At 49.9% G+C, this 26861-nt stretch overlaps 1 protein-coding gene across 1 annotated transcript in view; it reads right to left on the bottom strand.

The window, feature by feature from the left end:
- Nucleotides 1–26861, bottom strand: part of LOC137374817 (equilibrative nucleobase transporter 1-like) — a 480520-nt gene that overhangs the window by 45270 nt on the left and 408389 nt on the right. The window contains exons 5-6 of the mRNA XM_068041340.1: nt 7909–8001; nt 1145–1284 (exon numbers count right to left, since the gene is read on the bottom strand). Of these exons, the coding sequence (XP_067897441.1) occupies nt 1145–1284; nt 7909–8001 (233 nt within the window). The remainder of the gene's footprint in view (nt 1–1144; nt 1285–7908; nt 8002–26861) is intronic.

Genomic DNA, 26861 nt, shown 5'->3' on the forward strand with positions numbered 1-26861 from the left:
ATTAGATTCCAATCTGTAACTCACTCCTGGGTATCTGTTATTCTATATATAAACGAGTCAAACTCCTCGATTAGATTCCAATCTGTAACTCACTCCCGGGTATCTGTTATTCTATATATAAACTACCCAAACTCCTCGATTAGATTCCAATCTGTAACTCACTCCTGGGTATCTGTTATTCTATATATAAACGAGTCAAACTCCTCGATTAGATTCCAATCTGTAACTCACTCCTGGGTATCTGTTATTCTATATATAAACGAGTCAAACTCCTCGATTAGATTCCAATCTGTAACTCACTCCTGGGTATCTGTTATTCTATATATAAACGAGTCAAACTCCTCGATTAGATTCCAATCTGTAACTCACTCCCGGGTATCTGTTATTCTATATATAAACTACCCAAACTCCTCGATTAGATTCCAATCTGTAACTCACTCCTGGGTATCTGTTATTCTATATATAAACGAGTCAAACTCCTCGATTAGATTCCAATCTGTAACTCACTCCCGGGTATCTGTTATTCTATATATAAACTACCCAAACTCCTCGATTAGATTCCAATCTGTAACTCACTCCTGGGTATCTGTTATTCTATATATAAACTACCCAAACTCCTCGATTAGATTCCAATCTGTAACTCACTCCTGGGTATCTGTTATTCTATATATAAACGAGTCAAACTCCTTGATTAGATTCCAATCTGTAACTCACTCCTGGGTATCTGTTATTCTATATATAAACGAGTCAAACTCCTCGATTAGATTCCAATCTGTAACTCACTCCTGGGTATCTGTTATTCTATATATAAACGAGTCAAACTCCTCGATTAGATTCCAATCTGTAACTCACTCCTGGGTATCTGTTATTCTATATATAAACGAGTCAAACTCCTCGATTAGATTCCAATCTGTAACTCACTCCTGGGTATCTGTTATTCTATATATAAACGAGTCAAACTCCTCGATTAGATTCCAATCTGTAACTCACTCCTGGGTATCTGTTATTCTATATATAAACCCCACAGAGCCCTTGGATTTGACTCAAGCCTGCAGCAGACTGCCAGGTACCTATTATTCGACATATGACCCACCCTGATCCCTTGATTCAGTTCCAGCCTGTAACTTCCCCCTGTCCTCCTTACCCATAGGTGTACCCCTCCGGTAGAGGGTAGGGGATGTGTCTCCGGGGAAGGAGGAAGATTGTGCGAAGGACGTGGATAGAGCTGAGGCAGCAGATGAACAGGAACACGGACATCAGAGACAATCCAGCCTCGTATAAAGCCTACAGGGAGTTGGGTTGGGGGAATAAAGCAAGAGGTGAATGTTAACAGTTGCTCTCATCTGACCACAGACCTGCTCACTTTCCTCTTTGCTCTCTCCACCTCGCACCGCCTCCCTCTCTCGGCCCTCTCTGTAAAACCCACCCTCCACTCTCTGTCTCTCTCCCCACATTCTCTCTTTCCCATCCGTCTCCCTGTACTCACGCACTCTCTCCCGCCCGCCCCCACCTCCCTGGACACCTCCCTCTCTCCATGCTCATCTGTCTGACCTCTCGGTCTCCTCAAACCCTCCTCTCACTCCCTGTGCCCCTCTCTCCCTGCTCTCTCTCTCTTGGTACACCCACACTCTCTCTCCCCTCTCTTCCTTTCTCCCTCTCCCTTCCATCTCTCTCCTCTCCATCTCTCTCTGCAGCACCCGCTCTCACCCTTTCCCCTCTCTTCTCCCACAGTGACATCCTCTCTTCCACACGCTGTCTCTCTGTCCCCTTCTGTCTTTGCACGCTCTCTATCCAGTGCACACCTTCTCTCTCTTCCGCCCCCTCATCCCACGTGGCAACCACTCTCTCTCTCTGCTCCCTCGCCCGCCCCTCTCTTTCTGTCTCTCTCCCTTTCTCCCTCTGTCTCTCTCCCTCTGTGTATTCTCTCTCTATCCTCCCTCCTCATCTCTGCCTTTCTCCCTCTCTCTTTCTCTCCCTGTTTCTCACTTACTCCCTCTCTACATCTATGCTCCCTCTCTCTCCCCTCACCCCTCTCATTCGTCCACTCTCTGATCACCTCTCCCCTCTCTTGCTCCATCTCTCCCTTTCCCCCTCTCTCTCTCTGTGCTCCCTCTCTGCCCTCCATCTCTCCCAGTCTCCCTCTGTGATCCTCCGCTCTCCCCTCTCCCTCCCTGTCTCTCTCTCTCTGCTCATGTTCTCCCCTGACACCGCTTTTCCTCTCTCTCCCTGTTCTCCTTTTCTCTCTCTATGCCACTGTGCTCCATATCTCTCCTCTTTCTCCCTATCTCTCTTTCTTATTCTCTCCCTCTCTGCTCCCTGACTCTCTGATCCCTCTCTCCTCCCTCTCCCTCTTCTCTCTGTTTTTTCTCTCCTTATCTCTCTCCATTTTTCCCTTTCCCCCCGTCTGCTCCCTGTCTCTCTGATCCATCTCTCTCCATTTGCTCCGTCTCTCCCTTTCTCCCTCCCTCTCTTTCTGGTCCCTCTCTCTGCCCCTCTCTCCTCATTCTCTCTAGCTGTCTACTTCTCTCTATCTGTGCTCCCTCTCTCCCTCTGTGCTCCCTCTCCCCGCTCTCTCCCTCTGTCTTCCCTGTCACACTCTCCTCTCACCCTGCCTTTCTCCCTCTCTCCCTCTGCTCCCACTCTTCCTCACCAATCTCTCTCCCATTCTCTCCCATTCTCCCTACCTCTCCCTCTACTCTCTCTAACTCGCCCCATGTCTCTCCCTTTCTCTTGCCTCGCTCACTCCCTATCTCTTCATTCTTCCGCTCCACTCTGTCTCTCTTCCCTCTCTCACTTTCTCTCTTTCCACCCAGTGCCCCTTAGCATCCTCTGTCTCCAAAACCAAGGCTCTCTCTCTCTCTTCCGCCTCTCACATTCTCCCCCTCAGGAAAGAGGTTTAAAGTGCATCCCCCTCTGATGTGCTGTCTCTGGGTGGGGTCAATAGGTCAGACGCTGACCTTTCACCTTCTGGGATGCACTCAGCTAAACTGAGCTGCTCGAGAAGATGATTCCAATCATCAGCCCTCAATCTGGCTTTAAAATCTGAGCATGATATAGCACAGCAGGAGAATATTTGCACTGCTTCTTTTTTTGAATTCATTCATGAGATGTGGGCGTTGCTGGCCAGGCCAGCATTTATTGCCCATCTCCATTGCCATTGAGAAGTTGGTGGTGAGCTGCCTTCTTGAACCGCTGCAGTCCATGTGGGGTAGGTACACCCACAGTGCTGTTAGGAAGGGAGTTCCAGGATTTTGACCCAGCGACAGTGAAGGAACAGCGATATAGTTACAAATCAGGATGCTGTCTGCTTGGAGGGGAACTTGCAGGTGGTGATGCTCCCATGCATCTGCCGCCCTTGTCCTTCTAGTTGGTAGAGGTCGCATGTTTGGAAGGTACTGTCTATGGAGCCTTGGAGCGTTGCTACAGTGCGTCTTGTGTCTTGTAAATGGTACACACTGCTGCCACTGTGCGTCGGTTTTGGAGAGAGTGAATGTTTGTAGATGGGGTACCAATCAAGCGGGCTGCTTTGTTCTGGATGATGTCGAGCTTCTTGAGTGTTGTTGGAGCTGCACCTATCCAGGCAAGTGGAGAATATTCAATCACACTCCTGACCTGTGCCTTGTAGATGGTGGACAGGCTTTGGGGAGCCAGGAGATGAGTCACTCGATGCAGGATTACTAGCCTCTGGCCAGCTCTTGTAGCCATGGTATTTATATGGCTACTCCAGTTCAGTTTCTGGTCAATGGTAGCCCCTAGGATGTTGATAGTGGGGGATTCAGTGATGGTAATGCCATTGAATGTCAAGGGGAGATGGTTAGATTCTCTCTTGTTGGAGATGGTCTTTTCCTGGCACTTGTGTGGCGCGAATGTTACTTGCCACTTATCAGCCCAAGCCTGGACATTGTCCAGATCTTGCTACAATTCTACATGGACTGCTTCAGTATTTGAAGAGTTGCGAATGATGCTGAACATTGTGCAATCATCAGCGAACATCCGCACTTCTGACCTTATAGAAACATAGAAAATAGGAGCAGGGGTAGGCCAGTCGTCCCTTGGAGCCTATTGATCATCCAAACTCAGTAACCTGTACCCGTTTTCTTCCCGTATCCCTTGATCCATTCAGACCTAAGAACTATATCTAACTCGTTCTTGAATGTTTTTAATGATTTGGCCTCAACTGCTTTCTGTGGTAGAGAATTTCACAGGTTCACCAGTCTCTGGGTGAAGAAATATCTCCTCATCTCAGTACTAAATGGCTTACCCCATATCCTTAGACTGTGACCCCTGGTCATGGAATCCTCCTCTATTGGGAACATCCTTCCTGAATCTAGATTGTCCAGTCTTGTTAGAATTTTGTAGGTTTCTATGAGATCCCCTCTCATTCTTCTGAACTCTAGCGAATACAAACCTATTTGACCCAATCGCTCTCCATATGTCAGTCCTGCCATCCCAGGAATCAGTCTGGTGAACCTTCGCTGCACTCCCTCCATAGCAAGAACATCCTTCCTCAGATAAGGAGACCAAAACTGCATAAAATACTTGATTTCCCTTTCGTAAACCCATGTTGACTTTGTTCGATTCTGTCACTGTTTTCCAAGTGCTCTGCTATTGCATCTTTTATAATGGACTCTAGCATTTTATGCACTACCGGTCTATAATTACCTGTTTTCTCTCTGCCTCCTTTTTAAAATAGTGGGGATGCATTCGCTACCCTCCAATCCGTTGCAACTGTTCTAGAATCTATAGAATTGTGAAAAATGACCAGCAATACATCTTCTACTATTTCTAGGGCCACTTCCTTAAGTACTCTGGGATGTAGATTATCAGGCCCTGGGGATTTATCGTCCTTCAATCCCATCAATTTTCCAAACACCATTTCTCTACTAAAACTGATTTCATACAGTTCCTCCTTCTCACTAGACCCTGTGTTCCCCAACATTTCTGGTAAGATATTTGTGTCCTCCTTTGTGAAGACAGAACCAAAGTATGTATTTAATTAGTCAGCCATTTCTTTGTTCCCCATTATAAATTCCCCTGTTTCTGACTGTAAGAGACCCACATTTGTCTTCACTAACATTTTTCTCTTCACATATTTATAGAAGCTTTTTCAGTCAGTTTTTATGTTCCCGACAAGCTTACTCCCATACTCTATTTTCCCCTTCCTAATCAATCCCTTTGTCTCCTTTGCTGAATTCCAAACTGCTCCCAATCTTCAGGTTTGCTGCTTGTTCTGGCCATTTTATATTACTGCTCCTTGGATGCTATCTCTAATTTCTTTTGTAAGCCACAGTTGAGCCACCCTTCCTGTTTTATTTTTGCACCAGACAGGAATGTGCAATTGTTGTAATTCATCCATGAGCTCTTTAAATGATAGTCATTGCCTATCCACTGTCAACCCTTTAAGTAATTTGCCCCAATCTATCATAGCCAACTCGCGCCTCATACCTTCCTGATTGAAGGAAGGTTTTTGATAAGCAGCTGAAGATGGTTGGGCCTAGGACACTACTCTGAGGACACTACCCTGCACTGATGTCCTGGAGCTGAGCTGATTGACGTCAAACAACCACAACCAAAATCCTTTGTGCTAGGTATGACTCCAACCAGTGGAGAGCTTCAGTCTGATTCCCATTGACTTCAGTTTTGCTCGGGCTCCTTGATGCCATATTCGGTCAAATGCTGCCTTGATGTCAAGGGCAGTCACTCTCACCTCACCTCTTGAGTTCAGTTCTTTTTTTCATGTTTGAACCAAGGCTGTAATGAGGTCAGGAGCTGAGTGGCCCTGTCGGAACCCAAACTGAGCATCACTGAGCAGGTTATTGCTAAGCAAGTGCTGCTTGATGGCACTGTTGATAGCACCTTCCATCACTTTACTGATTATTGAGAGTAGACTGATGGGGCAGTAATTGGCTGGGTTGGACTGGCCCTGCTTTCTGTGTACAGGACATACCTGGGCAATTTTCCATTGCTGGGTAGATGCCAGCATTGTCGTTTTACTGGAACATTTTGGCTAGGGGTGTGGCAAGTTCTGGGGCACAGGTCTTCCGTACTATTGCTGGAATATTGTCAGGGCCCAAAGCCTTTGCAGTATCCAATGCTTTCAGTCGTTTCTTGATATCACACGGAGTGAATTGGATTGGCTGAAGTATGGCATCTGTAAGGCAGGGGATTTCAGGAGGAGGCCGAGATGGATCATCAACTAGGCACTCCTGGCTGTAGATTGCTGCAAATGCTTCAGCCTTATCTTTCACACTGTGCTGGGCTCCCCCATCATTGAGGATGGGGATATTTGTGGAGCCTCCCCCTCCAGTTAGTTGTTTAATTGTCCACCACCATTCATGGCTGGATGTGGCAGGACTGCAGAGCTTAGATCTGATCCGTTGGTTATGGGATCGTTTAGCTCTGTCTATCGCATGCTGCTTACGCAGTTTGGCAAGCAGATAGTCCTGTGTTGTAGCTTCACCAGGTTGACACCTCATATTGATGTTTGCCTGGTGCTGCCCCTGGCATTCCCTCCTGCACTCTTCATTGAACCAGGGTTGGTCTCCTGGCTTGATGGTAATGGTAGAGTGGGGGATATGCAGGGCCATGAAGTTACAAATTGTGGTTGAGTATAATTCTGCTGCTGCTGATGGCCCACAGCACCTCATGGATGCCCTATTTTGCATTGCTAGATCTGTTCGAAATCTATCCCATTTAGCACGGTGATATTGCCACACAACACGATGGACGGTATCTCAATGTAAGGACCGAACTTCATCTCCACAAGGACTGTGTGCTGTCACTCCAACCAATACTATCATGGACAGATGCATCTGCAGCAGGCAGATTGGTGAGGACAAGGTCAAGTATGTTTTTCTCTCGTGTTGCTTCCTTCACCACCTGCCGCAGACCCAGTCTAGCAGCTATGTCCTTTAGGACTCGGCCCGCTCAGTCAATAGTGGTGCTACTGAGCCACTCTTGGTGATGGACATTGAAGTACCCCACCCAGAGTACATTATGTGCGCTCGCCACCCTCAGTGCTTCCTCCAAGTGGTGTTCAACATGGAGGAGTACTGAGTCATCAGCTGAGGGAGGGCGGTAGGTGGTAATCAGTATGAGGTTAACTTGCCCATGTTTGACCTGATGCCATGAGATATCCTGGGGTCCAGAGTTGATGTTGAGGACTCCCAGGGCAACTCCCTCCCTACTGTATACCAGTACAGTCCACCACCTCTTCTAGGTCTGTCCTGCTGGTGGAACAGGACATACCCGGGGACGGTGATGGCACTGTCTGGGACATTGTCTGTAAGGTATGATTCGGTGAGTATGACTATGTCAGGCTGTTGCTTGACTAGTCTGTGGGACAGCTCTCCCAACATTGGCACAAGCCCCCAGATGTTGGTAAGGAGGACTTTGCAGGGTCGACAGTGTTGGGTTTGCTGTTTCCGGTGCCTAGATCGATGCCCGGTGGTCCGTCTGGTTTCATTCCTTATTGATATTTTGGTGGTTAGGTACAACTGAGTGGCTTGCTGGGCCATTTCAGAGTCAACTGGATTGCTGTGGTCTGGAGTTATATGTAGGCCAGACCAGGTAAGGATGGCAGATTTCCTTCTCTAAAAGATATGAGTGAACCAGATGTGTTTTTGCGACTCTCGACAATGGTTTCATGGCCTTCATTAGAATGACTTTTGTTTAAATTCCATGTTTTTGTATTAATTGAATTCAAATTCCACCATCTACCTTGGTGGGATTCAAACCCATGTGCCCAGAGAAATACCCTGCGTCTCTGGATTACTGGTCCAGTGACAAATCCTCTACACCACTGCCTCCACTGTGTCTGTGCTGGTTTTTTGAAAGAGTTATCATTTAATCCCACCCACACCACACCACACATTTGAAAATTACTCTTGAATCCATTTTGCCTCTCACCTTAACTAGCAGAAACACGACTGCTGAGGAGTCAAAGGCTCCATTGTACAGGGTGATAATTGTCGACCGTCTCTTTCGAAATAAGTTTCCAACCTGCGGTTCAGAACATAGAATTATGGAATCATCGAAAACACGTGACACAGAAGGAGTCCATTCAACCCATCATGTCTTTGCTTGACAACAAAGAGCGACCCAGTCAGATTGCTGAAACATTAACTCTGTTGCTCTCTCCATAGCTGCTGCCAGACACTGCCATCACCATCCCCGGGTATGTCCTATCCCACTGGCAGAACAGACCCACCAGTGGTGGTGGCACAGTTGTATACAGTCAGGAGGGAGTTGCCCTGGAAGTCCTCAACATTGAGGCCAGACCCCATGAATTTTCATGACATCAAGTCAAACATGGGCAAGGATACCTCCTGTTTATTACCATTATTATATTATATTATAATACCAGTATTTCTAATACTTCCTGTTCTCACTTCCGATTTTCAGCACCCGCTGGATTTTGCCTTTACTTTAACGACCCAGTCTAATTACAACTTCCTACACCTGGTCCGTAGCCTAGCTCTGATACAATGGTTAGAATCATAGAATGGTTACAGCACAGAAGGAGGCTATTCTGCCCATCTTGTCTGTGCTGACTCTCTGCAAGAGCAACTCTCCCAGCCCAACTCCCCTGTCTTTTCCCCGTAGCCCTGCAAATAATTTTCTCTTCAGATAATTATCAGATTCCCTTTTGAAAGCCTGATTGAATCAGCCTCCACCTCACTCTCAGGCAGTGCATTCCAGATCCTAACCATTCCATGCGTGAAAAAGGTTTTCTTCATGTCGACTCTGCTTCTATTGCCAATCACCTTAAATCAGTGTGATTCTGGATCCTTCCACCAATGGTAACAGTTTTTCTCTATCTACTCTGTCCAGACCCCTCATGATTTTGAAAACCTCTATCAAATCACATCTCAAGTTTCCCTTCTCTATGGAGAACAACCACAGCTTCTCCAATCTATCCACGGAACTGAAGTCCCTCATCCATTCTAGAAGGCATCCATGTAATTTTCTTAAAATATGGTGAGAGTGTCTGCCTCTAACAACCCTTCAGGCAGCGAGTACAAGCTCCTACTACCCTTTGGGTGGAAAATACTTCATCATCTCCTCTCTAATACTACAAATTACTTTAAATCTCTTCTCCCTCATTTTTCATTCATGGGATGTGGGTGTCACTGGCCAGGCCAGCATTTATTGACCATCCTTAATTGCCATTGAGAAGGTGGAGGTGGGCTGCCTTCTTGAACCGCTGCAGTCCATGTGGGGTAGGTACACCCACATTGCTGTTAGGAAGGGAGTTCCAGGAGTTTGGCCCAGCAACAGTGAAGGAACGGCGATATAGTTCCAAGTCAGGATGGTGTGTGACTTGGAGGGGAACTTGCAGGTGGTGGTCTTCCCATCCATTTGCTGCCCTTGTCCTTCTAGTTGGTAGAGGTCGTGCATTTGGAAGGTGCTGTCTAAGGAGCCTTGGTGTGTTGCAGCAGTGCATCTTGTAGATGGTACACACTGCTGCCACTGTGCGTCGGTGGTGGAGGGAGTGAATGTTTGTAGATGGGGTGCCAATCAAGTCGGCTGCTTTGTCCTGGATGGTATCGAACTTCTTGAGTGTTGTTGGAGCTGCACCCATCCAGGCAAGTGGAGAGTATTCAATCACACTCCTGACTTGTGCCTTGTAGATGGTGGACAGGCTTTGGGGAGTCAAGAGGTGAGTTACTCGTCGCAGGATTCCTAGCCTCTGACCTGCTCTTGTAGCCACGGTATTTATATGGCTACACAAGTTCAGTTTCTGGTCAATGTTTGCCCCTAGGATGTTGATAATGGGGGATTCAGCGATGGTAATGCCATTTAATGTCAAGGGGAGATGGTTAGATTCGGTTTTGTTGGAGATGGTCATTGTGTGGCACTTGTGTGGCGCGAATGTTACTTGCCACTTATCAGCCCAAGCCTGGATATTGTCCAGGTCTTGCTGCATTTCTACACGGACTGCTTCAGTATCTGAGGAGTCACGAATGGTGCTGAACATTGTGCAATCATCAGTGAACATCCCCACTTCTGACCTTATGATTGAAGGAAGGTCATTGATGAAGCAGCTGAAGATGTTTGGGCCCAGGACACTACCCTGAGGAACTCCTGCAGTGATGTCCTGGAGCTCAGATGATTCGCCTCCAACAACCACAGCCATCGTCCTTTGCGCTAGGTATGACTCCAGCCAGCGGAGGGTTTCCCCCTGATTCCCATTGATTCTAGTTTTCCTAGGGCTCTGGATGCCAAACGCGGTAAGATGCTGCCTTGATGTCAAGGGCAGTCACTCTCACCTCACCTCTGCAAAGATAAATAAGTCATCACTATTTATCTAGACGCCTCATATTTTTATATGTCTCAATTAAGTCACCCCTCAGTCTGCTTGTTCTCAGGTAAACAACCCAGCCTATCCAATCTTTTCTGATAGCTAAACTTTTCCAGTCCTGCAAACATCCTCGTAAATGTCCTCTGCATCGTCCCCAATACAGTCACATCGTTCTTGCAATGTGGTGACCAGAACTGTATACAGCACTCAAGCTATGGTTTAACTAGTGTTTTATACAGTTCCAGAATAAGTTCCCTGCTCTTATATTCAACGCCTTGGTTAATAAATGAAATCATGCAATGTGCTTTCTTAACCATATTATCGACCTGTCATGCTACCGTTCAGGATCTGTGGACATACACTCCATGATCCCTCTTTTCCTCTGCATGGCTCAGTATCTTCATATTTATTGTGTGTTCCTTGCATTGCTGCATTTCCCAAAAAGCATTACCTCACACTTCTCCAGATAGAATTCCATTTTCCATTTTTCTGCCCAACTGACGCGATCATCTCTATCTTCCTGCAGTCAAAAGCTTTCCTCCTCACTGTCAACTGCACAGCCAATTTTTACATCATCTTCTGCTTAATTCATTCATGGGATGTGGGTGTCACTGGCCAGGCCAGCATTTAATGCCCATCCCTAATTGCCCTTGAGAAGGTGGTGATGAGCCTCCTTCTTCAACTGCTGCAGTCCATGTGGGGTAGGTACACCCACTGTGCTGTTAGGAAGAGAGTTCCAGGACTTTGACCCAGCCACAGTGAAGTAACGGCGATATAGTTCCAAGTCAGGATGGTGTGTGACTTGGAGGGGAACTTGCAGGTGGTGGTGTTCCCATGTATTAGCAGCCCTTGTGCTTCTAGTTGGTAGAGGTCGCGGGTTTGGAAGGTGCTGTCTAAGGAGCCTTGTTACATTGCTACAGTGCATCTTGTAGATGGTACACACTGCTGCCACTGTGTTTGGGTGGTGGAGGGAGTAATGTTTGTGGGTGGGGTACAATTCAATCGGGCTGCTTTGTCCTGGATGGTGTTGAGCTTCTTGAGTGTTGTTGGAGCTGCACCCATCCAGGCAAGTGGAGAGTATTCCATCACACTCCTGACTTGTGCCTTGTAGATGGTGGACAGGCTTTGGGGAGTCAGGATGTGAGTTACTTGCCTCAGGATTCCTAGTCTCTGACCTCTTTTCAGCGATCGTCCCCACTTCTGACCTTATAATTGAACGAAGGTCATTGATGTAGCTGAAGATGGTTGGGCCTAGGACACTACCCTGAGGAACTCTTGCAGTGATGTCCTGGAGCTGAGATTATTGACCTCCAACAACCACAGCCATCTTCCTTTGTGCTAGGTATGACTCCAACCAGAGAAGGGCTTTCCCCCTGGTTCCCATTGACTTCACTTTTGCTAGGGCTCTTTGATGCCATACTCGGTCAAATGCTGCCTTGATGTCAGGGGCAGTCACTATCACCTCACCTCTTGAGTTCAGCTGTTTTGTCCTTGTTTAAACCAAGGCTGTACTGAGGCCAGGAGCTGAGTGGCCCTGGCAGAACCCAATTTTAGCGTCACTGAGCAGGTTATTGCTAAGCAAGTGCTGCTTGATGGCACTGTTGATGACACTTTCCATCACTTTACCAATGATAGAGAGTAGACTGATGGGGCGGTAATTAGCCGGGTTGGATTTGTCCTGCTTTTTGTATACATGACATAACTGGGTGATTTTTCACATTGCCAGGTAGATGCCAATGTTGTGGATATACTAGAACAGCTTGGCTAGGGGTCCAGCAAGTCCTGGCGCACAGGTCTTCAGTAATATTGCCAGTCCTCTTAGATTTTGGGAGCAGAGCAGAGTGGAGCGGAGTGGAGAGGAGCTATGGGGAGAACGCCGAGTGCTGAGCCTTAAATCGATCCCGAGGATCGAGACCCAGTCACTTACCTTCCAGGAGTGGGGAGGAGCAGACTGGAGCAGACCTGTGTGGAGAACGCCGAGAGTGGAACATATAAATCGACTCCGAGGATCGAGGCCCAGTCTCTTACCTTCCGGGGCTGGAGCGGAGCGGACCTGTGGGGAGAACGCCGAGTGCTGAGCCTTAAATCGATTCCGAGGATCGAGGCCCAGTATCTTACCTTCTGGGAGAGGAGCAGAGCAGATCTGTGGGGAGAAGGCCGCCTGCTGACCCTATAAATCGATCCCGTGGATCGAGGCCAATTTTCTTATCTTCCAGGAGCAGAGCGAAGCGGAGCGGACCTGTGGGGAGAACACCGAGTGCTGAGCCTATAATTCGACCCCGAGCATCGAGGCCCAGTGTCTTACCTTCCGGGAGCGGAGTGGACCTGTGGGGAGAATGCCGAGAGCGGAGCCTATAAATCGACCCCGAGGATTGAGGCCCAGTCTCTTACCTTCTGGGAGCAGAGCAGAATGGAGCGGAGTGTACCTCCCTGGTACTCGGGTCAAGGATGTCTCCGAGCAGCTACAGGATATTCTGAAAGGGGAGGGTGAGCAGCCAGAGGTCGTGGTCCATATTGGTACTAACGACATAGGCAGGAAGTGAGATGAGGTCCTGCAAAGTGACTATAGCGTGTTCGGCAGAAGGTTAAAAAGCAGGACCTCCAGAGATTTAATCTCAGGATTACTCCCTGTGTCACGTGCTAGCGAGGAATAGGAGGATAATGCAACTGAATGTGTGGCTGAAGAGCTGGTGGAGGCAGGAGGGCTTCAGCTATTTGGATCATTGGGATCTCTTCTGATGCAGTGATGACCTGTACAAGAAGGACAGGTTGCATTTAAACTGGAAGGGGACCAATATTCTTGCGGGGCGGTTTGCTGGTACTACCCGGGAGGGTTTAAACTAGTCTTCCAGGAGGGTGAGACCCAAAGTAGTAGTCTCTCCGATGAGATAGTTGAGGCATATGCTGAGGTTAAAACAAGCAAGTCCAGTAGGCAGGCCGGGCAGGGGCAGGACAGGGAGTGTGGAAGGTCTGATAGGCTAAACTGCATCTATCTTAATGCAAGAAGCCTTACAGGTAAGGCAGATGAAATCAGAGCATAGATCGGTATATGGCATTGTGTATTATAGCTATTAGGGAAAGTGGTTGAGGGATGGGCAGGACTGGCAGCTCAATGTTCCGGGGTACCAATCCTTCCGGTGTGGCAGAGGTAGAGGTAGGAGAGGAGGATGAGTTGCACTATTGATTAGGGAGGGCATCACGGCAATACTTAGAGAGGATATCCCGGGGGGAATGTCCAGTGAGGCCATATGGGTAGAATATAGAAACCAGAAAAGGGTGATCACTTTGATGGGATTATACTATTGGCCCCCCAATAGTCAGAGGGAATTGGAGGAGCATATATGTAGAGAAATCACAGATAGGTGTAGGAATTATAGGGTTGTAACAGTTGGTGATTTTAACTTCCCTAATATTGATTGGGACTGCCTTAGTGCTAAGGGATCAGATGAGGAAGAATTTGTGAAGTGTGTTGATAGTTTTATGAAGCAGTATATGGATGGCCCTACTGGAAAAGGGGCTACACTCGACCTCCTCTCAGGAAATGAGGATGTGTCAGTGGGGGAGCACTTTGGGACCAGTGACCATAACTCGATTAGCTTCAAGATAGTTATGGAAAAGGATAGGACTGGTCCTCAGGTTGAAGTCTTAAATTGGGGGAAGGCCAATTTCGATGGCATCAGACAGGAACTCTCAAAGGTTGAATGGGAGAGGCTGTTTACAGGTAAAGGGACATCTGGCAAGTGGGAGGCTTTGAAAAGTGAGATAGGAAGAGTTCAGGCCGGCATGTTCCTGTTAGATGGAAGGGCAAGGCTGGCAAGTTTAGGGAACCTTGGTTGACGAGGGATATTGAGGGTCTGGTCAGGATAAAGAAGGAGGCAAATGTCAGGTATAGGCTGCTGGGGTCGAGTGAGTCCCTTGAGGAGTATAGGGGATGTAGGACTACACTTAAGAAGGAAATTAGGAGGGCGAAAAGGGGCCATGAGATTTCCCTGGCAGATAAGATAAAGGAGAATCCTAAAAGATTCTAAAAGTATATTAAGAGTAACAGGGTAGCTAGGGGGAGTGTTGGTCCCCTTAAGGGTCAGTGTGGTAATCTACGTGTGGAGCCACGGGAAATGGGCGAGGTCTTAAATGAATATTTCTCATCCGTATTTACCATGGAGAAGGTCATGGAAGCTCATGAGTTCAAGGGAGGGAACAGCAATATCCTGGAGCATATCAACATTACAAAGGAGGAGGTGTTGGAGGCTTTGAAGCACATTAAGGTGGATAAATCCCCAGAGCCTGACCATGTGTATCCTAGGATGCTATGGGAAGCAAGGGAGGAGATTGCTGGGGAGATGTTTGTATCATCGTTAGCCACGGGTGAGGTACCAGAAGACTGGGGGATCGCTAATGTTGTGCCATTTTTTAAGAAGGGCAGCAGGGATAAGCCAGGGAACTACAGGCCGGTGAGCCTTACATCAGTGGTGGGAAAGTTATTGGAAGGGATTCTGGGAGTCAGGATTGAAATGCATCTGGAAAGGCAAGATCTGATTAGGGATAGTCAGCATGGCTTTGTGTGTGGGAAACCATGTCTCACGAATTTGATTGAGTTTCTCGAGGAGGTGACCAAGAGGATTGATGAGGGCAGGGCGAAGGATATTGTCTACATGGACTTTAGCAAGGCCTTTGACAAGGTCCCGCATGGTAGGCTGGTCCAGAAGGTTCGAACACATGGGATCCAGGGTGAGCTAGCAAATTGGATACAAAATTGGCTTGGTGATAGGAGGTAGTAGAGAGTTGTTTTTCAGATTGGAGGACGGTGGCCAGTGGCGCGCCGCAGGGATCAGGGCTGGGCCCTCTGTTGTTTGTCATATATATTATGTGAATTAGATTAGAGATACAGCACTGAAACAGGCCCTTCGGCCCACCGAGTCTGTGCCGAACATCAACCACCCATTTATACTAATCCTACACTAATCCCATATTCCTACCACATCCCCACCTGTCCCTATATTTTCCCTACCACCTACCTATACTAGTGACAATTTATAATGGCCAATTTACCTACCAACCTGCAAGTCTTTTGGCAGGAAACCGGAGCACCCGGAGAAAACCCACGCAGACACAGGGAGAACTTGCAAACTCCACACAGGCAGTACCCAGAATCGAACCCGGGTCCCTGGAGCTGTGAGGCTGCGGTGCTAACCACTGCGCCACTGTGCCGCCCAATGTCGGGGCATGATTAGTAAGTTTGCAGATGACATCAAAAATTGGTGGTATAGTGGACAGTGAAGAACATTGTCTAAGGTAACAACAGGAAAGTTGGCAATTTAACGCAGACAGGTGTGAAGTGATGCATTTTGGGAAGTTAAACCAGGGCAGGAAATACACAATGAATGGTAAGGCCCTGGGGAGTGTTGTTGAGCAGAGAGACCTTGGGGTGCAAGTACATAGTTCCCTGAAAGTGGCAACACAGGTAGACAGGGTGGTGAAGAAGGCGTATGGCATGCTTGCCTTCATCAGCCGAGGCATTGAGTACAAGAGTTGGGACGTCATGTTACAGTTGTACAAAGCGTTGTTTAGGCCGCATTTGGAGTACTGTGTGCAGTTCTGGTCACCGCACTACAGGAAAGATTTGATTAAGCTAGAGAGGGTGCAGAAAAGATTCACAAGGATGTTGCCTGGTTTGGAGGGCTTGAGCTATAAAGAGAGATTGGATAGGCTGGGTCTGTTTTCCCTGGAGCAAAGGAGGCTGAGAGGGGACATGATAGAGGTATAGAAAATTATGAGAGGTATAGATAGGGTAGATAGCCAGATTCTGTTTCCCATGGCAGGGGTGACTAAAACTAGAGGGCATAGATTTAAGGTGAGAGGGAGGAGGTTTAAAGGGGATCAAAGGGGTAAATTTTTCACACAAAGAATAGTGGGTATCTGGAATGAGCTTCCAGAGGAGGTGGTGGAGGCAGGAACAGTAGCAACATTTAAGAGGCATCTGGACAGGTACTTGAATGAGAAAGGCTTAGAGGGATATGGAATTAATGCAGGCAGGTGGGATTAGTGTAGATAGGCATTATGGTCGGCATGGACGCAGTGGGCCGAAGGGCCTATTTCTATGCTGTATGACTCGATGAATCTATGGCTAATATTGTCTGGGCCCATAGCCTTTACAGTATCCAGTGCCTTCAGTCGTTTCTTGATATCATACGGAGTGAATCGAATTGGCTGAAGTCTGGCATCTATCACGCAGGGGACTTCAGGAGGAGGCCGTGATGGATCATCAACTCCACACTTCTGGCTGAAGATTGTTGCAAATGCTTCAGCCTCATCTTTCACACTGATGTGCTGGGTTCCCCCATCATTGAGGATGGGGATATTTGTGGAGCAACCTCCTTCAGTTAGTTGTTTAATTGTCCACCACCACTCATGGCTGGATGTGGCATGACTGCAGAGCTTAGAGCTGATCCATTGGTTATGGGATCGCTTGGTTCCGTCTAATGCATGCTGCTTATGCACTTGGCATGCAGGTAATCCTGGGTTGTAGCTTCACCACGTTGACAACTCATTTTAAGGTATGCCTGGTGCTGCTCCTGGCATGCCCTCCTGCACTCTTCATTGAACCAGGGTTGTTCTCCTGCCTTGATGGTAATGATAGAGTGGAGATATGCTGAGCCATGAGGTTATAGATTGTGGTTGAGTACAATTCTGCTGCTGCTGATGGCTCACAGCGCCTCATGGAGCCCAGTTTTGCATTACTAGATCTGTTCGAAATCCTTCTCACTTAGCATGGTGGTAGTGCCACACAACACGAAGGAGGGTATCGTCAATGTGAATATGGGGCTTCGTCTCCACAAGAACTATGTGGTGGTCATTCCGACCAATACAGTCATGGAAAGATGCATCTGCGGCAGGTAAATTGGTGAGTACGAGGTCAAGTATGTTTTTCCCTCTTGTTGGTTTCCTCACCACCTGCAGCTGACCCAGTCGAGCAGCTATGTCCTTTATGACTCATCCAGCTCGGTCAGTAGTGGCGCTACTGAGCTACTGTCGGTGATGGACATTGAAGACCCTCACCCAGAGTATATTCTGTGCCCTTGCCACCCTCAGTACTTCCTCCAAGTGGTGTTCAACATGCAGGAGTACTGCTTTATCAGCTGAGGGAGGGCGGTAGGTGGTAATCAGCAGGAGGTTTCCTTATCCATGTTTGACCTCATGCCATGAGACTTCATGCGGTATGGAGTTGATGTTGAGGACTCCCAGGGCAATGCCGTCCCACTGTAAACCAATGTGCAGCTGCCTCGGTCCTGCCAGTGGAACAGGACATACCTGGAGATGGTGATGTCACTGTCTGGGACATTGTCTGTAAGGTATGATTCCGTAAGTATGACTGTGTCAGGCTGCTGCTTGACTAGTGTGTGGGATGACTCTCCCAACTTTGGCACAAGCCCCCAGATGTTGGTAAGTGGGACTTTGCTGGGTCGACAGGGCTGGGTTTGCTGTTTCCAGTATCGAGGTCGATGCCGGATGGTCTGTCCGGTTTCATTCCATATTGTCTTTGCAGCAGTTAGATTCAATTGAAAGGCTTGTGAGGCCATTTGAGAGTCAACAACATTGTTGTGGGTCTGGAGTCAAATGTCGGCCAGACCAGGTAAGGACAGCAGATTTCCTTCCTTAAAGCACATTAGTGAACCAGATGGGTTTTGTACAACAATCGACAATGGTTTCATGTACATCATTAGACTAGCTTTTTAATTCCAGATTTTTTATTAATTGAATTTAAATTCCACCATCTGCTGTGGTCGGATTTGATCCCATGTCCACACAGCAATACCCTGGATCTCTAGGTTGTCCAGTGACAATACAACAACGTCATCGCCTTCAGATCTGCAATAATTCCTCCTATATTTGAGTCTAAATTATTAATACAAACTGCACAAATCCATGGACTGAGTACTGAACTCTCCAAAACCCCCAGTGCAAACAGCCTTGCTGGTACAAAAACACAGATCAACCATTACCCTTGTTTCTGAAACAATTTAGTCTCCAATTTGAGGCAATTTTGGACGGAACAAAAATGGTGCTACACTGTGGGTGCCGACAAACAGGTGAAGCCACTTTCAATCGCTGGGCCGCACAGAAGAGAAAAGACCGAGGTTCCAGTCCCGGGCAGTGCTAAGTAAGACTGATCTCAGACCCGATTAGGGACTGAGTCCCACACACACAGCAGGAAGGACCCAGGCTTCGATCCAGGCCTGGTGCTGTAGGCCTGATATCGCACCCGATATGCTACTCAGACACCCACACCGAGCAGCAAAGGCCAACGCTTCGATGCTGGCACAGTGCAGAGTTAAAACAAGAAATGCTGGAAATACTCAGCAGGTCTGGCACCATCTGTGGAGAGAGAAGCAGAGTGAAAGTTTCGGGTCAGTGGTGAGTTCGGCTGAGCTCACACACGGTGTGGTGCTGAGTCCCACACACACAGCAGGAAAGACCCAGGCTTCGATCCAGGCCTGTGCTGAGTCACCCTGATATCACACGCGGTATGGTTCTGAGACACACAAATATGGGTAAGAAAGGCCCAGGCTCTGTCTTGTGCAACGCTGCCTCAGTACTGAACCTCCCGACTGTGCAGCACTCCTTCAGTACTGACCCTCCGACAATGCAGCACTCCCTCAGTATAGACAGAACGACAGTGTAGCATTCCCTCAGTACTGACGCTCCGACAGTGCAGCAGTGCCTCAATACTGACTTTGCGACAGTGCAGCACTCCTACAGTACTGACAGTCAGAAAGTGCAGCACTCCCTCAGTACCGATCCTCCGACAGTGCAGCACTATTTCAGTACTGATACTCCGATTGTGCAGCACTCCCTCAGTTCTGACCCTGCAAAAGCTCAGCACTACTTTAGTACTGACCCTCTGACAATGCAGCGCACCCTGAGTACTAACCCTCCGACAGTGTAGGGTTGCGTCTGTACTGAACCTCCGACAGTGCAGCACTCCCTCAGTACTGACATTCCGACAAATCAACATTCCCTCAGTACTGACCCTCTGCCAGTGCAGAACTCCCTCAGTACTGAACCTCAGACCTTGCACTGCTCCCTCAGTATTGACCCTCTGAAAGTGCAGCACTCCCTCAGTACTGAAACCCACAGTGCAGCACCTCCTCAGTCCTGATCCATCAACATTTCAGCACACCGTCAGTCATGACCATCCAACAGTGCAGCACTCCCTCAGTACTGACCCTCCAACAATACAATACTCCCCAAGTACTGACCCTCCAAGAGCGCAGAGCTACCTCCGTACTGTCCCTCCGACAGTGCCGCACTCCCTCAGTACAGACCCTCCGACAGTGCAGCGTTTCCTCAGGATTGATCCTCTGACAGTGCAACTCTCCCTCAGTACTGATCCTGTGACTGTGTAGCACTCCCTCAGTGTTGACCCTTTGACAGTGCACAGCTCCCTCAGTACTGACATCCGACAGTGCAGAGCTCCCTCAGTTCCGACTGTCCGACAGTGCACCCCTCTCTCAGTACTGACCCTCCAACAGTGCCATGCTCCCTCAATAATGACCCTCCGACAATGCAGCTATCCCTCAGTACTGACCCTCTGACAGTGTAGCAATCCCTCCATACAGACGCTCCGGCAGTGCAGAGCTCCCTCAGTTCTGACTCTCCAACAGTGCCATGCTCCCACAATAATGACCCTCCGACAATGCAGCTATCCCTCAGTACTGACCCTCTGACAGTGTAGCAATCCCTCCATACAGACCCACCGACTGTGCAGCACTTCCTCAATACTGACCCTTCGAAAGTGCAGCGCTCCCTCAGTATTGATCCTCCGACATTGCAGCACTCCCTCAGTACTGACCCTCTGACAGTGTAGCAATCCCTCCATACAGACGCTCCGGCAGTACAGAGCTCCCTCAGTTCTGACTCTCCAACAGTGCCATGCTCCCACAATAATGACCCTCCGACAATGCAGCTATCCCTCAGTACTGACCCTCTGACAGTGTAGCAATCCCTCCATACAGACCCACCGACTGTGCAGCACTTCCTCAATACTGACCCTTCGAAAGTGCAGCGCTCCCTCAGTATTGATCCTCCGACATTGCAGCACTCCCTCAGTACTGACCCTCCAAGAGAGCAGTGCACCCTCAGTACAGTTCCTCTGACAGTGCAGCAATCCCTCAGTACTGACTTTCTGAGAGTGCAGGCTTCCCTTAGTACTGAACCTCTGAAAGTACGGCACTCCCTCAGTACTTACCATCCAAACGTCCACTGCTCCCTCAGTATCGTCCTCCGACAGTATGGCACTCCCTCAGTACTGACCCTGTGACAGTGCAGCACTTCCTCAGAACTGATTTTATGAAAGTGCAGCACTCCCTCAGTACTGTCCCTGGGATAGTGCGGCATTCCCTCATTACTGACCCTGCGAAAGCTCAGCAAACTGAGCTGACAACAGTTCAGCACTCCCTCTGTACTGACCCTCCAACAGTGCGGAACTACCTCAGTACTGACCCTCCGACCATGCAGCAGTCCCTCAGTACTTACCCTCCCAAGGTGCACCACTCCCTCTGTACTGACCCTCTGGCAGTTCAGCCTGCCCTCAGTACTGACCCTCCGACTCTGCAGCAATCCCTCCATACTGACCGTTCGACTGTGTAGCACTTCTTCCCTCTGGCAGTCCAGCGCTTCCTCAGTACTGCCCTTCTGAGAGTGCAGCACTCCCTCACTACTGACCCTCCGACTATGCAGCAATCCCTCTATACTGACCCTTCGACTGTGCAGCACTTCCTCAGTACTGACCCACTCTCAGTTCAGCTCTCCCTCATTACTGATCCTCCAAGAGAGCAGAGCACGCTCAGTATTGTCCCTCCAACAGTGCAGCAATCCCTCAGTAGTGACCATTTGGCACTGCAGCGCTCCCTCAGTACTGTCTCTCCGACAGTGCAGCACACCCTCAATACTGACCCTCTGACAGTGCAGCCCCCTCTCAGTACTGCACCTCTGACAGTGCATCGGTCCCTCAGTACTGACACTCTGAAAGTGCTCCACTCCCTCAGTACTGACCCTCTGACAGTGCAGCCCCCTCTCAGTACTGCACCTCTGACAGTGCATCGGTCCCTCAGTACTGACACTCTGAAAGTGCTCCACTCCCTCAGTACTGACCCTCGGACAGTGCAGCACTCCCTCAGTACTGACCCTCGGAGAATGCAGCAGTTCCTCAGTACTGACCCTCCGACAGTGCAGCACTCCCTCAGTACTGACCCTCGGAGAGTGCAGCAGTTCCTCAGTACTGACCCTCCGACAGTGCACTGCTTCCTCAGTACTGTCCTCCGACAATAGACCACTCAATGAGCATGGACCCGACAGAGCAACGTTCCGTCCGTACTGACCATCTAATGGTGTCGCTCTCACTCAGTACTGAACATTCCCCCGTGCAGCACTTCCTCAGTACTGACCCTCTGACAGTGCAGCACTCTCTCAGTACTGCACCTCTGACAGTGCATCGGTCCCTCAGTACTGACACTCCGAAAGTGCTCCACTCCCTCAGTACTGACCCTCTGACAGTGCAGCACTCTTTCAGTACTGCACCTCTGACAGTGCGGCATTCCCTCAGTCCTGACCCTCCGACAGTGCAGCACTATCTCAGTACTGACCAATCGACAGTTCACTGCTCCCTCACTACTGACCATCTGACAGTGCAGCACTCCCTCAGTACTGACCTTCTGACAGTGCGGCTCTCCCCCAGTACTGACCCTCTGACAGTGCGGCTCTCCCCCAGTACTGACCCTCTGACAGTGCGGCTCTCCCCCAGTACTGACCCTCTGACAGTGCAGCACTCCCTCAGTATTGACCCTCTGACTTGCAGCACTCCCTCAGTACTGAACCTACGACAGTGCCGTGCTCCCTCAGTACTGACCTCCGACACTGCAGCACTCCCTCAGTAAAGACACACTGACCATGCAGAGCGCACTCAGATAGTGCAGGGTTCCCTCAGTGCTGACCCTCCGACATTGCAGCACTCCCTCAGTACTGACACTCCAACAGTGCTATGTTCTCGCAGTAATGAACGTCAGGCAGTGCAGCAATCCCTCCATCCTTACCCTCCAACAGTCCAGCAATTCCTCAGTAGAGACTCTTCGACAGTGCAGCACTCCCTCAGTCATGTTACTCCGACATTGCAGCACCCCCTCAGTACTGACCATTCAAGAGAGCAGTGCACCCTCAGTACTGCTCCTCCGATAGTGTAGCACTCCCTCAGTACTCACCATTCAAGAGAGCAGTGCACCCTCAGTACTGCTCCTCCAACAGTGCAGCACTCCCTCAGTACTGACCTTCCGACAGTGCTGGACTCCCGCAGTACTGCTTCCCCCACAGTGCAGCACTCCCTCTGTACTGACCCTCCAACAGAGCAGCACTCCCTCAGTACTGACCCTCCGAGAGTGCCGCACTCCCTCAGTACTGAGACTCTGACTTGCAGCAATCCCTCAGTACTAAACCTACGACAGTGCAACATTCCCTCAATACTGACCCTCCGACAGTGCTGTGCTCCCTCAGTACGGACCTCCAACGCTGCAGCACTCCCTCAGTAAAGACAAACTGACCATGCAGCACGCCCTCAATTTTGACCTTCCGATAGTGCAGTGTTCCCTCAGTGCTGACCCTCCGACATTGCAGCACTCCCTCAGTACTGACACTCCAACTGTGCTATGTCACCGCAGTAATGAACATCCGACAGTGCAGCAATCCCTCCATCCTTACTCTCCAACAGTACAGCAATTCCTCAGTAGAGACTCTTCGACAGTGCAGCACTCCCCCAGTCACGTTACTCCGACATTGCAGCACCCCCTCAGTACCTACCATCCAAGAGAGCAGAGCACGCTCAGTATTGTCCCTCCGACAGTGCAGCAATCCCTCAGTCGTGACCATTTGGCACTGCAGCGCTCCCTCAGTACTGTCTCTCCGACAGTGCAGCACACCCTCAGTATTGAACCTCGAACAGTGCTGCATTCCCTCAGAACTGATTCCCCCACAGTGCAGCACTGCCCCAGTACTGACCCTCAGACAGTGCAGCACTCTCTCAGTACCGACCCTCTGACAGTGCTCTGCTCCCTCAGTACTGACCATACGCCAGTGCAGCAGGTCCTCAGTGCTCACCCTCTGACAGTGCACTGCTCCCTCAGTACTGACCCTACGCCAGTGCAGCAGTCCCTCAGTACTGAACCGGCGACAGTGCAGCGCACACTCAGTACTGACCTTCCGACAGTGCAGCACTCCCTCAGTCCTGACCCTCCGACAGTGCAGCACTATCTCAGTACTGACCATACAACAGTTCACTGCTCCCTCACTACTGACCATCCGACAGTGCAGCACTCCCTCAGTACTGACTCCCCCACATTGCAGCACTCCACCTGTACAGACTCTCGGACAGTGCAGAACTCCCTCTCTACTGAACTTCCAGCAGTGCAGCGCTAGCTCAGTACTGACCCTCCGAAAGTGCATCACTCCCTCAGTACTGACCCTGCAACAGTGCAGCGCTTCCTCACTTCTGACCCTCCGACATTGCAGTACTCCCTCAGTTATCACCCTCAGACAGTGCAGCACTCCCTCATTACTGTGCCTCCGACCGCGTAGCACTCCCTCAGTACTGACCCTCTGACAGGGCAGCACTCCCTTTGTATTGACCTTCAGACAGTGCAGCACTCCCTCAGTACTGACCCTCTGACAGTGCAGCACTTCCTCAGTACTGACCGACCAACAGTTCAGCACTCCCTCTGTACTGACCCTCCAACAGTGCAAAACTACCTCAGTTCTGAGCCTCCGACAGAGCTGCACTCCCTCAGTACTAACTCGCCCACAGTGGACTGTTCCTTCAGTGCTGACGTTCCAAAGGTTCAGCACTCCCTCAGTACTGAAACTCCGAAGGTGCAGCACTCCCTCAGTACTGACCCTCCGACCATGCAGTAGTCCCTCAGTACTGACCCCCGAAGGTGCACCACTCCCTCTGTACTGACCCTCTGGCAGTTCAGCCCTCCCTCAGTACTGACCCTCCGACTCTGCAGCAATCCCTCCATACTGACCGTTCCAAGGTGCAGCACTTCCTCCCTCTGGCAGTTCAGCGCTTCCTAAGTACTGCCCTTCTGACAGTGCAGCACTCCCTCACTACTGACCCTCCGACTATTCAGTAATCCCTCCACACTGACCCTTCGACTGTGCAGCACTCCCTCAGTACTGACCCACTGACAGTTCAGCTCTCCGTTTATACTGACCCTTCAAGAGAGCAGAGCACGCTCAGTATTGTCCCTCCGACAGTGCAGCAATCCCTCAGTAGTGACCATCTGGCTTTGCAGCGCTCCCTCAATACTGTCTCTTCGACAGCGCAGCACTCCCTCAGTATTGTCCCTCCAACAGTGCAGCAATCCCTCAGTAGTGACCATCTGGCTTTGCAGCGCTCCCTCAATACTGTCTCTTCGACAGCGCAGCACTCCCTCAGTATTGTCCCTCCGACAGTGCAGCAATCCTTCAGTAGTGACCATCTGGCTTTGCAGCGCTCCTTCAATATTGTCTCTTCGACAGCGCAGCACTCCCTCAGTATTGAACCTCTGACAGTGCAGCATTCTCTCAGTACTGAACCTCTGATAGTGCATCGGTCCTTCAGAACTGACCATAAGCCAGTGCAGCACTCTCTCAGTACTGACCATACGACAGTTCACTGCTCCCTCAGGATAGACCATCCGACAGTGCAGCACGCCCTCAGTACTTACCCTCCGACAGTGCATTGCTCCCTCAGTACTGACCCTACGCCAGTGCAGCACTCCCTCGGAACTGACCCAGTGACAGTGCAGCCGTCCCTCAGTACTGACCCTCCGACAGTGCAGCACTCCCTAAGTACAGACCTTCTGACAGTGCAGCAATCCCACAGCACTGAACTTCTGACACAGCAGCTCTCCCTCAGTACTGACTCTGTGACAGTGCAGCACTCCCTCAGTACTGAATCCCTCACATTGCTGCACTCCCTCAGTACTGACTACCCCACATTGCAGCACTCCCTCAGTACTGACCCTCCGACAGTGCACTTCTCCCTCAGTACTGACTCTGCGACAGTGCAGTGCTCACACAGTACTGACCCACTTCCAGTGCAGCACTCCCTTTGTACTGACCTTCTGACAGTACAGCACTCTCATATTACTGACCCTCGGACAGTGCAGTATTCCCTCAGTACTGATCCTATGACATTGCTGCACTCCCTCAGTACTGAATCCCCCACATTGCAACACTCGCTCAGTGCTGGTCCTCTGGCATTGCTGCCCTCCCTCAGTACTGACTCCCACACAGTGCAGCACTCCCTCAGTGCAGACCCTCCGACACTGCGGCATTCCCTTCGTACTGACCATCTGACAGTGCAGCGCTCCCTCAGTACTGATCCTGCGACAGTGCACTGCTCCCTCAGTACTGACCCTCTGGCAGTGTAACGATCCCTCAGTACTGATCCTGCGACAGTGCACTGCTCCCTCAGTACTGACCCTCTGGCAGTGCAGTACTCCCTCAGTACTGAACTTCTGACAGTGCAGCGCTCCCTCAGTACTGACCCTCTGGCAGTGCACTGCTCCCTCAGTACTGAACCTCTGACAGTGCAACGATCCCTCAGTACTGATCCTGCGACAGTGCACTGCTCCCTCAGTACTGACCCTCTGGCAGTGCAGTACTCCCTCAGTACTGAACTTCTGACAGTGCAGCGCTCCCTCAGTACTGACCCTCTGGCAGTGCAGTACTCCCTCAGTACTGAACTTCTGACAGTGCAGCGCTCCCTCAGTACTGACCCTCTGGCAGTGCACTGCTCCCTCAGTACTGAACTTCTGACAGTGCAATGCTCCCTCAGTACTAAACATCCGACAGCGCAGCACTCGCACAGTACTGACCATCCGAATGTGCAAAACTCCCTCAGGATTGACCTCTGACAGTGCAGCACTCCCTCAGTACTGAGACTCTGACTTGCAGCAATCCCTCAGTACTAAACCTACGACAGTGCAACATTCCCTCAATACTGACCCTCCGACAGTGCTGTGCTCCCTCAGTACGGACCTCCAACGCTGCAGCACTCCCTCAGTAAAGACATACTGACCATGCAGCACGCCCTCAATTTTGACCTTCCGATAGTGCAGTGTTCCCTCAGTGCTGACCCTCCGACATTGCAGCACTCCCTCAGTACTGACACTCCAACTGTGCTATGTCACCGCAGTAATGAACATCCGACAGTGCAGCAATCCCTCCATCCTTACTCTCCAACAGTACAGCAATTCCTCAGTAGAGACTCTTCGACAGTGCAGCACTCCCCCAGTCACGTTACTCCGACATTGCAGCACCCCCTCAGTACCTACCATCCAAGAGAGCAGAGCACGCTCAGTATTGTCCCTCCGACAGTGCAGCAATCCCTCAGTCGTGACCATTTGGCACTGCAGCGCTCCCTCAGTACTGTCTCTCCGACAGTGCAGCACACCCTCAGTATTGAACCTCGAACAGTGCTGCATTCCCTCAGAACTGATTCCCCCACAGTGCAGCACTGCCCCAGTAC

This window comes from Heterodontus francisci, chromosome 11 (assembly GCF_036365525.1).
Source record: "Heterodontus francisci isolate sHetFra1 chromosome 11, sHetFra1.hap1, whole genome shotgun sequence".
NCBI classification, from domain to species: Eukaryota; Metazoa; Chordata; class Chondrichthyes; order Heterodontiformes; family Heterodontidae; genus Heterodontus; species Heterodontus francisci.